The sequence below is a fragment of the Oncorhynchus mykiss genome, chromosome 2, assembly GCF_013265735.2.
Source record: "Oncorhynchus mykiss isolate Arlee chromosome 2, USDA_OmykA_1.1, whole genome shotgun sequence".
Classification (NCBI taxonomy): Eukaryota; Metazoa; Chordata; class Actinopteri; order Salmoniformes; family Salmonidae; genus Oncorhynchus; species Oncorhynchus mykiss.
In genome coordinates, this window is record NC_048566.1 from 78,233,556 (window position 1) to 78,247,562 (window position 14,007).

General features: G+C 43.1%; 1 protein-coding gene across 5 annotated transcripts in view; it reads left to right on the forward strand.

Annotated features, from left to right (window-relative positions):
* The first annotated feature begins 347 nt into the window (after positions 1–347).
* The window catches only part of LOC110496871 (ELKS/Rab6-interacting/CAST family member 1), a 32,898-nt gene continuing 19,238 nt past the window's right edge, over positions 348–14,007 (forward strand). For 3 of the 5 annotated variants that reach the window (XR_002469615.2, XM_021572888.2, XM_021572904.2), the window contains exons 1-3: positions 349–538; positions 2,958–3,791; positions 4,023–4,211. Coding sequence is in view for 3 of the 5 variants with exons in the window: in XM_021572888.2 (XP_021428563.1) it covers positions 3,249–3,791; positions 4,023–4,211 (732 nt within the window). In the remaining 2 variants the exon portion in view is untranslated. Of the gene's footprint in view, positions 560–2,957; positions 3,792–4,022; positions 4,212–14,007 lie in introns of all 5 variants that reach the window. The other 2 variants (XR_002469614.2, XM_021572895.2) reach the window with 2 other exon arrangements.

The following is a 14,007-nucleotide window of genomic DNA, read 5'->3' on the forward strand; positions in this document are numbered from 1 at the left end:
GTAGAATGCCAGCAACACTCCTTGTTATTCAGAGCCCCATGAAATGACACCATGTACATTCTACAGATCCTACTGAGTATTCCCTACAATACTTTTACTGCTGCACCTCGAATAGTTTTTGCTCTATAATCCAATATGTATTTAATATACGGTTACTTGCAGTGGGGGCATTTATTTGACCTTGGAACATGTTTTTTTTTAAATGTCACTTAAACATGAACAAATATGAATCATTGAAAATATTATTTCATATATCATGAATAATAAATACAGGTTATTGTCACTTTTGTACGATTACATGGGGAACTTTTATTTAGAAAATGTCCGAAATTCTGTGACCCGGAAATAGTTTTTTTTAGTGTAGCTGACGAGACGCTGCTGAAGAAGAAAGCCGCTGGTTGTGTTGGCAAAAAATAGGGTAAAATCGGATGGAGGTATGCAGAAGAAATAAGGGAAAATGTCCGTATATGGAGCCGTTTTCCATTTGACGCAGGATACAGCAAACTGACTTGACCCCATCGGACATAGCTACAGCAAAGTACGTTAGTTCACTCTAAAGGTGATTTTCATAATCATTGTGTTCATTGCTAATCAACAAAAAATGGGTTCTGCTTGACCATATCCGATTCCTGGTATTTATTAATTAGTATTCATCGGGATATTATGAGTTTTTGTCGATTACGGCATTTGTGTTAGTTTTTTACGGGAGAGCGACTTACTTTTAATGAAGGAAAACTCCCTAAATAATGTTCAACCCTGAAGCAATGGAGGAGGAGAAAGGGATACATATGAGAGGGAGATTTTCGGTGGCTCCTGAGCCCCTTGTCTGTATTCCCAACGAAGAAAACATTTTAGATGTTGTCCATTTCTAAATAATTTAGACGTCTTGCCATCTAAGTTGACAATTGTATTATTACCCTCGCCTCGGACCAGCTGCATATCTTGCACCCATTTTTTTATTCCCAAGGTTTAAATGGCCAACCCTTTAGGTCGGTGTATCCAACACAGTTAATGTAGCGATTCACCTAGTGAACAAGAAAATGTAGCACGCTTTCTTGCTCATTATAGTGCTGCCAAAGAGATACTACTTTACAACAAAAAATGATATTGCGGTAAAACGTTACATTGTAACGCTTGATAACCCAGCCATATTAACTTAGCTTTTGCTGCTAGCTGTAACTAGCCTGCCAACTAGCTGTGCTTACGTTTATGAGTAGTCTGCAATCGAAATTGTTGTGGTTAAATGTATTCTGCATATATTGTTTTTTTTGTGCAAATTCTGTAGCGTTTTTGGGGCCACAACGCTGTCATTTGATACAACTGAAAAGGGGCGCTCCTCCCTACATTAGCCAGATCACGTGATACATAGCATAACGCACATGCGCCCCTATTGCTTTTTCTCTGAGATGTCAAAGCAAGCAAAGCAGAAACTGGCTACTCTTTGACTGATGTAGCTGGCAAGGTAACTGCTGTTTGACTTAACAGAAAAAAAGTATTTATTCCCAGTGCTGAGCTAGTAGTTTAACTGACGTGTAACGTTAGTGTTTCATCCCTTCTCAACTGAAGTTCTGTCTGAAGTGAATGAACTAACGCTACCACAGCCAGTTCAGCTCTAGCCTCTAGCTATCAGTCAGGTGGCAGTGTCTAACAGCTGTTGTGTGTATGGAAATGTTTTGTACCCTGATATTCTGTTTTTTGATAGTGCGTTGTGAGTTTTTATTAGTCAGTATAGCAATGTAAAGTTATTGATCTGCCAGGTTCCTTAGTTAATTCCCTTCATTTCACACTGACACGGTATAAACAGCTCTACAGGCTTCACTGTCATGGTGAACTGTCAGTACATAACACTATGCTCATCATTTATTAGCAGGAACAGATGGTGACAGATGTCCAATCAAAGCCAGATAGCCAGGAAAGATGAATTTTGCAGTATAATATAGCAATCAATGAATGGATACAAAGTTACATCTTGAGTTGATGGGTAGGCTTCAGTTTGGGACCTAGGAAGAATGGTCATTTCAATTATTGAACAATTGATTCTATTCTTGGATAATATAATGTATAAATGTACATCAAGGTAAATCTTTGACATGCCTCATCTGAGAAGGATCAGATGGTGACAGGGGTCTCAGCAGGGTCAAGCAACCAGAGAAGACCAGTGTGTGATGGTGCTGAGATTACACTTTATTCTCTCTGCGCAGCAAACACTGGACAAGCCAGGAGCTTCAAAGATTGAAACTATTTTAAGGCAGTCTGACAAACCTTGATCGAGGCTTTTCCCGATGACACAAAACATGTAAAACAAAAATATGAGGAAGACCTGGTAGACACTTGATGATCCCGAATGGATACTTATATGTTTGAATGCCCAGTCATGTTCATATAATCTCAGATATAAATGACTGCAGTTTAAGACTATCCATATAATGTACTATATGTCAGTGAAACTGAATATCATGCACTCTGAAATGTAATTCCTCAGCTGGAGGTGTAAAACACAGAAGGGGTCATATTTGCATATGTTATACTCTTATGAAGGCTAGGTGAATTCTGGCAAAGAGTATTTTCTTTTGTCTCAGCAGGTCTTCAGATTCTCCCTTCTCTCGGTTTTGGTTTGCTTGGAAATGTTGAAACTGGAGACTGTTATCAGAAGAAACTATGTAACCAAGCATTTATAGCGGCTAAGAAATGCATTGCCATTAATTGGAGGGTTGATTATCCCCCCACACTGTCACACTGGATGGCAGAAATGTCCAGTTATGTACAGTATTACTAGATTTGATTTATTACAAGATTAAGGGAATATTGTGCTACTTTTATAAGGTCTGGATACCTTCTATGGAATATTGTACGACAAAAGGACTCTGTATTGAAAACATGCCCATGTCAGGAGAGATACCTAGTCAGGCAATATCTAGCTGCTGATTATCCTTTTTAAACTCTGTTCCTTCTTCCAGATCAGTTTCCTGTGTGTGGACTCTCTGAGTGGCTGTTCTCTCGCTCAAAGAACAGCTGTCACCCAGTCCCTTCTGAGAGTGAGTGAGCATGAAGAGAGCTCAACAATTTCACATGAATCAAGCGCTCACTTACTCCAGTTGAAGCCGGAACAGAGACACGTCAGCACAAACTCACAGATCTGCTGTCAAAATCTCTCACACACACACTAGGCAAAGCTACATCCTCACATTTCAGACACTGCACCTCTTCATTCCCACCATCAATACGTTCACTCCTCTGCTTCAGTGAACATGTACGGCAGCTCCCGTTCCGTGGGCAGAGCGGATGCCAACCACAGCGGAGGGAGAGATGGGGGGAGCAGCCAGGGTTCGGGTCGCTCCCCTCATCTCCCCCGTTCCCCACGGATGGGCCACCGTCGCACCAACAGCACGGGGGGCAGTGGAGGGGGTCCAGGCGGAGCGGGGGGTAAGACCCTCTCCATGGAGAACATCCAGTCCCTCAATGCCGCCTATGCCACCTCAGGACCCATGTACCTGAGCGACAACGAGGTTGCCATGTCCGACCACGTTAACAAGAGTGGTCGAGAGATGACCACAATGGGTCGACAGAGGGTGACCTACGGGTCAAGAGCAAGCGCAGGAGGGGGTGGAGGGGTGGCAGCTAGCACTCCCAACATCGCCACATCTGCCCAGGCCAACGCTGTGCTCCCTGGGGGAATGATGGCAGGTGACGCCCTGGCTTTTGGGGATCACCACATGGCCTCCACGGTCCCTCACTCCCTGAGACAGGCCCGGGACAACACCATACTGGACCTGCAGGCCCAACTCAAAGAGGTCAGTAGCCACAGTTGGTAATGTTAGTCTGTCTGTATAATGACAATGGACAAGGAAAGCTCAATGCTGTGATGTCATAAGGAAAGTTAGTAATAAATCGTTTGACATGTACCCTACTTTGAGCAGAAGATCTAGTTTGACTTTGATGTTGAGTGTTCTGCTTTTTGTGTGAAAACATTTTGTATTTGCAGTGTGTGTATGTTTTACTGACTGAGTCTGCTGGTCCCTCAGGTTCTGCGTGAGAACGAGTTGCTGCGTCGTGAGGTGGAGGTTAAGGAGAGCAAGCTGAGTTCCTCCATGAACTCCATCAAGACTTTCTGGAGCCCTGAGCTGAAGAAGGAGAGAGCCCTAAGGAAGGACGAGGTGTCCAAGATCACTGTCTGGAAGGAACAGTACCGCGTGGTGCAGGATGAGACCCAGGTGTGTGTGTGTGACATTTTTCATCCATGTAATTGTGAAAGAAAGGATTGGGGTTTAGATAATCTGATCCTAGATTTGGGTTGACGGCAATTTACTACCTCAAGCACAGGATAGGTTATAGCCTATAGTCTAGGTGTTTTGGTAGTTTTCTGTTTGACCAGTATTGCCAGCATTATCCACTGGATTTGCTGCAGGCGGAAAATCCTAGGAAATGCTCTTTAATTGACACAAGCTGTCTCCAATCAATCATTCAATGTCAGGAGGGTTTTGTGGGGGGATGGTCTAAACCAGGGCAGGCGTAGCTTACGAATCTTAATTGCACAAAGACTAATATTTGGCAGGAAATACTATTTGTAGATCAGTGGTTCTACACCTCAATTTGCTCAAGCTGATCCTCTCCAACAGACTCAATCCCTGATCATAGGAGGTTTTAAAAATGTGGCAATTAGGACAGTTAGTGGAGAGACTATGAATCCAACCAGAAAATATAAGCAATTCTAAATCAGAATATCACTTGAAAAAAGAGCATGCATATACGCCGCTGGGACGTTCTTTGCAGACAATATATTCTGCAAAACCTGTAATTTAGCATTAGATTATAAATGGAAAGAAAAGTAGCCATCTGAAAGTATATATAAACTCAGCAACAAAAGAAATGTCCCTTTTTCAGGACCCTGTCTTTAAAAGATAATTCGTAAAAATCAAAATAACTTCACAGATCTTCATTGTAAAGGGTTTAAGCACTGTTTCCCATGCTTGTTCAATGAACCATCAACAATTAATATATATATATATATATTATATACCTGTTGAACGGTCATTAACACACAAACAGCTTACAGACAGACGGTAGGCAATTAAGGTCACAGTTATGAAAACTTAGGACACTAAAGTTTTCTGATGCAAATCTGGTGCAGTCCATGAGGAGGAGATGCACTGCAGTACTTAATGCAGCTGGTGGCCACACCAGATACGGACCGGTTTGATTTTGACGCCCCCTTTGTTCAGGGACACATTATTAAATTTCTGTTCATCACATGTCTGTGGAACTTGTTCAGTTTATGTCTCAGTTGTTGAATCTTGTTATGTTCATACAGATATTTACACATGCTAAGTTTGTTGAAAATAAACACATTTGACAGTGAGATGACGTTTCTATTTTTGCTGAGTTTATATACACTGCTCAAAAAAATAAAGGGAACACTTAAACAACACCAATGTAACTCCAAGTCAATCACACTTCTGTGAAATCAAACAGTCCACTTAGGAAGCAACACTGATTGACAATAAATTTCACATGCTGTTGTGCAAATGGAATAGACAACAGGTGGAAATTATAGGCAATTAGCAAGACACCCCCAATAAAGGAGGGGTTCTGCAGGTGGTGACCACAGACCACTTCTCAGTTCCTATGCTTCCTGGCTGATGTTTTGGTCACTTTTGAATATTGGCGGTGCTTTCACTCTAGTGGTAGCATGAGACGGAGTCTACAACCCACACAAGTGGCTCAGGTAGTGCAGCTCATCCAGGATGGCACATCAATGCGAGCTGTGGCAAGAAGGTTTGCTGTGTCTGTCAGCGTAGTGTCCAGAGCATGGAGGCACTACCAGGATACAGGCCAGTACATCAGGAGACGTGGAGGAGGCCGTAGGAGGGCAACAACCCAGCAGCAGGACCACTACCTCCACCTTTGTGCAAGGAGGAGCACTGCCAGAGCCCTGCAAAATGACCAGCAGGCCACAAATGTGCATGTGTCTGCTCAAATGGTCAGAAACAGACTCCATGAGGGTGGTATGAGGGCCCGACGTCCACAGGTGGGGGTTGTGCTTACAGCCCAACACCGTGCAGGACGTTTGGCATTTGCCAGAGAACACCAAGATTGGCAAATTCGCCACTGGCGCCCTGTGCTCTTCACAGATGAAAGCAGGTTCACACTGAGCACATGTGACAGTCTGGAGATGCCGTGGAGAACGTTCTGCTGCCTGCAACATCCTCCAGCATGACCGGTTTGGCAGTGGATCAGTCGTGGGGTGGCATTTCTTTGGGGGGCCGCACAGCGCTCCATGTGCTCGCCAGAGGTAGCCTGACTGCCATTAGGTACCGAGATGAGATCCTCAGACCCCTTGTGAGACCATATGCTGGTGCGGTTGGCCCTGGGTTCCTCCTAATGCAAGACAATGCTAGACCTCATGTGGCTGGAGTGTGTCAGCAGTTCCTGCTAGAGGAAGGCATTGATGATATGGACTGACCCGCCCGTTCCCCAGACCTGAATCCAATTGAGCACATCTGGGACATCTGTCTCGCTCCATCCACCAACGCCACGTTGCACCACAGACTGTCCTGGAGTTGGAGGATGCTTTAGTCCAGGTCTGGGAGGAGATCCCTCAGGAGACCATTCGCCACCTCATCAGGAGCATGCCCAGGCGTTGTAGGGAGGTCATACAGGCACGTGGAGGCCACACACACTACTGAGCCTCATTTTGACTTGTTTTAAGGACATTACATCAAAGTTGGATCAGCCTGTAGGGTGGTTTTCCACTTTAATTTTGAGTGTGACTCCAAATCCAGACCTCCATGGGTTGATAAATTTGATTTCCATTGATAATTGTTGTGTGATTTTGTGGTCAGCACATTCAACTATGTAAAGAAAAAAGTATTTAATAAGAATATTTCATTCCTTCAGCTCTAGGATGTGTTATTTTAGTGTTCCCTTTATTTTTTTTGAGCAGTGTATATATCTAGTACCAGTCTAAAGTTTGGACACCTACTTATTGAAGGTTTTTTACTTTTTTTTTTTACTATTTTCTACATTGTGGAATAATAGTGAATACATCCAAACTATGAAATAACACACATGGAATCATTTAGTAACCAAAAAAGTGTTCAACAAATCAAAATACTTTTTAGATTCTTCAAAGTAGCCACCCTTTGCTTTGATGACAGCTTTGCACACTTTTGGGGAATGCATTTTAATTAACCTTGTTAATTGCTTTGTTAAAAGTTAATTTGTGGAATTTCTTTCCTCGATGTGTTTGAGCCAATCAGTTGTGTTGTGACAAGGTAGGGATGGTTATACAGAATATAGCCCTATTTAGTAAAATACCAAGTCCATATTATAGCAAGAACAGCTCAAATAAGCAAAGAGAAACAACTGTCCATCATTACTTTACAGACATGAAGGTCATTAAATCCGGAAAGCTTTATGAACTTTAAAAGTTTCGTCAATTGCAGTCACATTCATCAAGCGCTATTATGAAACTGGCTCTTGTGAGGACCACCACAGGACAGGCTTCACAGAGTTCAAGTGACAGACACATCTTAACATCAACTGTTCAGAGGAGACTGTGTGAATCAGGCCTTCGTGGTCGAATAGATGCAAAGAAACCACAACTAAAGGACACCAATAAGAAGAGATTTGCTTGGGCAAAGAAACACGAGCAATGGACATTAGACTGGTGGAAATCTGTCCTTTTGGTCTGATGATTCCAAATTTGAGAGTTAAGGTCCCAATGGCCGTGTCTTTGTGAGACGCGGAGTAGGTGAACGGATGATCTCTGCATGTGTGGTTCCCACCCTGATACATAGAAAAGGAGGGTTGATGGTGTGGGGGTGCTTTGCTAGTGACATTGTCAGGGATTTATTTAGAATTCAAGGCACACTTAACCAGCATGGCTACCACAGCATTCTGCAGCGATACGCAATCCCATCTGGTTTGGGCTTAGTGCGACTATCATTTGTTTTTCAACAGGACAATGACCTAAAACACACCTCCAGGCTCTAAGGGCTATTTGATCAAGAAGGAGAGTGATGGAGTGCTGCATCAGATGATCTGGCCTCCACAATCACCTGACCTCAACCCAAATGAGATGGTTTGGGATGAGCAGGACCGCAGAGTGAAGGAAAAGCAGCCAACAAGTGCTCAGCATATGTGGGAACTCCTTCAAGACTGTTTGAAAAGCATTCCTCATGAAGGTGGTTGAGAGAATGCCAAGCATGTGCAAAGCTGTCATCAAAGCAAAGGGTGCAAAAAAATAAATGTCCTCTCACTGTTAACTGTGTTTATTTTCAGCAAACCTAACATGTAAATATTTGTATTAACTTAAAATTAAACGACAACAGAAATATAATATGTCCCTGGACAAAAGGGGGGGGGGGGTCAAAATCAAAAGTAACAGTCAGTATCTGGTGTGGCCACCAGCTGCATTATGTACTGCAGTGAATCTCCTCCTCATGGAGTGTACCAGATTTGCTAGTTCTTGCTGTGAGATGTTACCCCACTCTTACCCCAAGGCGCCTGCAAGTTTCCAGACATTTCTGGGGGGAATGGCCCTCACCCTCCGATCCAACAGGTTCCAGATGTGCTCAATGGGATTGAGATCCGGGCTCTTCACTGGCCATGGCAGAACACTGACATTCCTGTCTTGCAGGAAATCATGCACAGAATGAGCAGTATGGCTGGTGGCATTGTCATGCTGGAGGGCATTTCAGGATGAGGCTGCAGGAAGGGTACCACATGAGCGAGGAGGATGGCTTCCCTGTAATGCACAGCGTTGAGGTTGCCTGCAATAATGACAAGCTCAGTCCGATGATGCGGTGACACACCGCCCCCGACCATGACGAACCCTCCACCTCCAAATCGATCCCACTCCAGAGTACAGGCCTCGGTGTAACGCTCATTCCTTCAACGATGAACTCGAATCCGACCATCACCCCTGGTGAGACAAAACCGCGACTTGTCAATGAAGAGCACTTTTTGCCAGTCCTGTCTGGTCCAGCGACGGTGGGTTTGTGCCCATAGGCGACGTTGTTGCCGGTGATGTCTGATGAGGACCTGTCTTACAACAGGCCTACAAGCCCTCAGTCCAGCCTCTTTCAGCCTATTGCGGACAGTCTGAACACTGATGGAGGGATTGTGCGTTCCTGTTGTAACTAATCCATTGTGGAGGCCTAGACTAAAAGCCAATTTATGCTCGATCCGAATATGTGGTCAGATTGTTTGTTAGTGTTTATTAATTCCCCATTGCATACATACATACATACAGTGCATTCGGAAAGTATGCAGACCCCTTGACTTTGTCCGGGCTCTGGCTGGCCCACTCAAGGACATTCAGAGACTTGTCCCGAAGCTGCTCCTCTGTTGTCTTGGCTGTGTGCTTAGGGTCATGGTCCTGTTGGGAAAGTGAACCTTCGCCCCAGTCTGAGGTCCTGAGCGTTCTGGAGAAGGTTTACATCAAGGATCTCCCTGTACGTTGCTCCGTTCATCTTTGCCTCGACCCTGACTAGTGTCCCAGTTCCTGCCGCTGAAAAACATCACCACAGCATGATGCTGCCACCACCATGCTTCACCGGGAGATGCCAGGTTTCCTCCAGATGTGATGCTTGGCATTCAGGCCAAAGAGTTCAATCTTTAATCAGACTAGAGAATCTTGTTTCTCATGGTCTGAGAGCCTTCAGGTGCCTTTTGGCAAACTCTGAGTGGGCTGTCCTGTGCCTTTTACTGAGGAGTGGCTTATGTCTGTCCCCTCAATCATAAAGGCCTGATTTGGTGGAGGGCTGCAGAGACGGTTGTCCTTCAGGAAGGTTCTCCCATCTCCACAGAAGAGCTCTGGAGCGACCATCGGGTTCTTGGTCACCTCCCTGACCAAGGCTAATCTCCGCCGATTGCTCAGTTTGTCCGGGCGGCCAGCTCTATGAAAAGTATTGGTGGTTCCAAACTTCCAGTCTTCCATTTAAGAATGATGGGGGCCACTAGATTCTTGAGGACCTTCAATGCTGCAGACATTTTTTGGTACCCTTCCCCAGATCTGTGCTTCGACACAATCCTGTCTCTGTTCTAAGTACCATTCCTTTCAAATCAAATTATATTTGTCACATACACATGGTTAGCAGATGTTAATGCGAGTGTAGCGAAATTATTGTGCTTCTAGTTCCGACAGTGCAGTAATATCTAACAAGTAATCTAACAATTCCCCAACAACTACCTAATACACATCTAATGGGGTTAATGAGAATATGTATGTGTAAGTACATGGATGAGCGATGGCGAAGGTGCAATAGATGGTGTAAAATACAGTATATACAGTTGAAGTTGGAAGTTTACATACTGTACACCTTAGCCAAATAGATTTAAACCCTGTTTTTCACAATTTCTGACATTTAATCCAAGTAAAAATTCCCTGCTTTAGGTCAGTTAGGATCACCACTTTATTTTAAGAATGTGAAATGTTAGAATAATAGTAGAGTGATTTTATTTATTTCGTCACATTCCCAGTGGGTCAGAAGTTTACCTACACTCAATTAGTATTTGGTAGCATTGCCCTTAAATTGTTTAACTTCGGTCAAACGTTTCAAAACGTTTCTCGTCACTGGTACATCCTGTTTGAATTTCTGCCTACAAGATGGAAGGAGCACAATGGCATCGTGGTCGGATTTGCCGAAGGGAGAACAAGGGAGGGCTTTGTATGCATCGCGGAAGTTAGAGTAGCAGTGGTCGTATTGCGCATGCGCATAGCGCAATCAATGGGCTGTAATAATTTAGGAAGACTTGTTCTCAAATTTGCTTTGTTAAAATCCCCAGCTACAATAAATGCAGCCTCAGGATGTAAGATTTCCAGTTTGCGTATAGTCCATTGAAGTTCATTGATGACCGTCTTGGTGTCTGCTTGAGGGGGAATGTACACAGCTGTGACTATAACTGACGAGAATTCTCTTGGTAGGTTAAATGGAATTCTAGGACTTGAGTTCCTGTATGTTGTTATGATTACTATTACATGAGTCGTTAAACATAAAGCATACACCCCCGCCCTTCCTTTTCCCAGTGAGGTGTTTATTTCTGTCGGCGCGATGGATGGAGAAGCCCGGTGGCTGAAGAGATTCCGACAACATAACCCGAGAGAGCCATGTTTCTGTAAAAAAGAGAATGTTACAATCTCTGATGTCTCTCTGGAAGGCAACTCTTGCTCAAAATTCGTCTACTTTGTTGTCAATAGGCTGGACACTAGTAGTATACTTGGGAGTAGTGTGCGATGTGGACGTCTACGGAGCCTGGCCAGGTGGCTGCTCCATCTGCCCCTACTGCAGTGTTTTGGATCGCCTACTGGAATTATCTTCATTGTCCTAGGTGGTGGTCCGAACTGAGGATCCGCTTCGGGAAAGTTGTAATGTTTGTTATTTGACGTTGCTCTTATATCCAACAGTTATTCCCGGCTGTATGTAATAAGACTTAAGATTTCCTCGGGTAAGAAATAATACTTAAAAAAAAAAAAAATAGTGCATAGTTTCCTTAGAACTCGAAGCGAGGCGACCAAAACTGTCGGCGCCATGCAACAACCTCATGGCTTGGTTTTTGCTCTGACATGCACTGTCAACTGTGGGAGCTTATATAGACAGGAGTGTGCCTTTCCAAATAATTTCCAATCAATTGAATTTGCCACAGGTGGATTCCAATCAAGTTGTAGAGACATCTCAAGGATGATCAATGCATACAGGATGCAGCTGAGCTTAATTTTGAGTCTCATTGCAAAGGGTGTGAATATCTTAATTTTTATTTTTATTTTTTATATTTAGAAACATTTCTTAACCTTTTTTTGCTTTATCATTATGGGGTATTGTGTGTAGATTGCTGAGGGAAATTATATATTTAATTCATTTTAAAATAAGACTGTAACCTAACAACGTGGAAAAAGTCAAGGGGTCTCAATACTTTCCGAAGGCACTGTAGGCATATAAATGTGTCCATTTTGGGATCTGATAGTATTTCTGATTGGCTTAACACACCACCTGTTGAGTGTCTCAACGTAATGTTTGCTTCACCTCAAACAGCAACCATACAGAGTCTGTTTTTGCATCCATTGAGAATTACAATAGTTGCTCAATGTATTTGAAAAATATTTTCTGCTCTCTCCCTTTCGATAACCACTCAGCATGAAAGGGAAAAATGTCACGCTCTTATCCAGTGCAAATGTTGTAATCAGTTAGGCCTATTTTATATCTTATCAGTGCTTGTCTTGGACTGAAATAAGTTTCTGTACTCATTTTGCGTGCTGTTACTGTCTATATTTAGGTGCAGGAGTTCCACAATATTTTTGAGTTAATGTTCTATAAGAGCAACAGGAGCTCAAGCAGTAGAACATTTGAGTTGCCTGTACTCATCTCCGGTAAGCTCCTGCCAAAGTCAAAAACGGTTTATTTTCCATTGTGCAAATAGCCTACAGCCATGTCTGTTCCAAGCTCACTCTAGCAGGGAACTCTAGAGGGCCCAGAATATTTCATGCAAAGTTGCAAGTTCGTTAGCGCAAGCTTCGGGCCAGACCCAAGTTAATAGTTGATGCAATGTTTCAAGTTTGGCTACACATGGCCTGTCTGCAACAATGTGATTTATAGGATATTTATTTTTATCTGATTATTTTCTACCTGCAGGCTGCAATGATTTTATTTGTTAACTTTATTTAGGCTATTTTTACATAGATAGCTATAGAAGTTACTTTTTAGCTTTGTAACATTTTAATTTGGATAGAATTTTGATTAACCACATGATAATTATTTAGAGATCGAAAGACGTTATTATAAATTAACTGAAACTTTCAAAAAATGTGCATATGAAAACCATGACTTGCACGCAAATAGGTCAAAATAGTAAGATAAATTGCCATTCATCATGAGAAAGGTTGCCTACTCCTCATGTAGCCTATCACCGGAAACTTCAGTAGAGTAATGGCAGAATCTGAAAGCCTGCTGGAGTGGGAGGAGAATAGTTGGATTATGTTTTTTCTTCTAGTTGTCTAGATCTCTGGCTCCCTCTTGACGCATTTGTATTATTATCAAACCTTAAGCTTAAACATCAGACAAGCTCAATGAATATAGGAGATTTTATTAAAACACATAGGGTCTGTCTATATATGGAAAAATGCATGTTTAAAAATGTCGACCAATCAATCAAATGTATTTATTAAGCCCTTTTTACATCAGCCAATGTCATACAGTGCTATAATCGATTTGTCGAAAGAACAGATGACTTTCAGACAAATCATCCCAGAGCTGAATGTAGTTTCGTAAACTGTAGTTTCCTACCCCTAGTTTAGTCTAATGACCAGCTCAGCACTCCATCACTGTGTGTGTATAAATATGTGACTGTTGGGAGGGAGATTTTCTGCACTTGAACCTTCGGACTTCTAACATAGGTGTGTGCGCGTGCGTGCAGATGTGCATTATGCTCATTTTGGCCTTAGCTCTTGCAATGCTTTTCCAGGCATCACAATCCTGGTTTAACAGGAGATTAAGTGTACAAGAAACAGGGACCAGTTCTGTTTCAGGACTAGTGTATCATCTACAAGTGAAACCATCTGGTATGAACCAGATGTCTGGAAAACCTGGAGGATTTTTCACCTCGTGTTGTACTTCACTAATCAAATCAATGTATTTCCCCTCTGAACGCTGGCACCCTGACAGAAGGCATGTCTTTAATGACTAGTGGAGTGGATGGTCTGATCTGGATAATTTGGTGTTTCTGTTCCAGCCCATTATGGCCTGCTGAGACACACACACTTATCTAATGCCCCACTACTGTTCCGTCTAACCATCCACGTCCAGTCCCTCACACTGCCAAGCACTCTCCCGTTTGTGTGTGTGTGTGTGAGAGAGCGAGAGAGAGAGAGAGAGAGCAAGTGTTAAGAGGGGAGGAGAGCAGGAGAAAGAGAGAGACCACTGTAGAGGAACAAAGAGAGAGAAAGACCTGCTGTGTGTGGATGTATGTTCGTGTATGCAGTGTGTGTGTGTGTGCATTGGCTGCAGCTCTCTT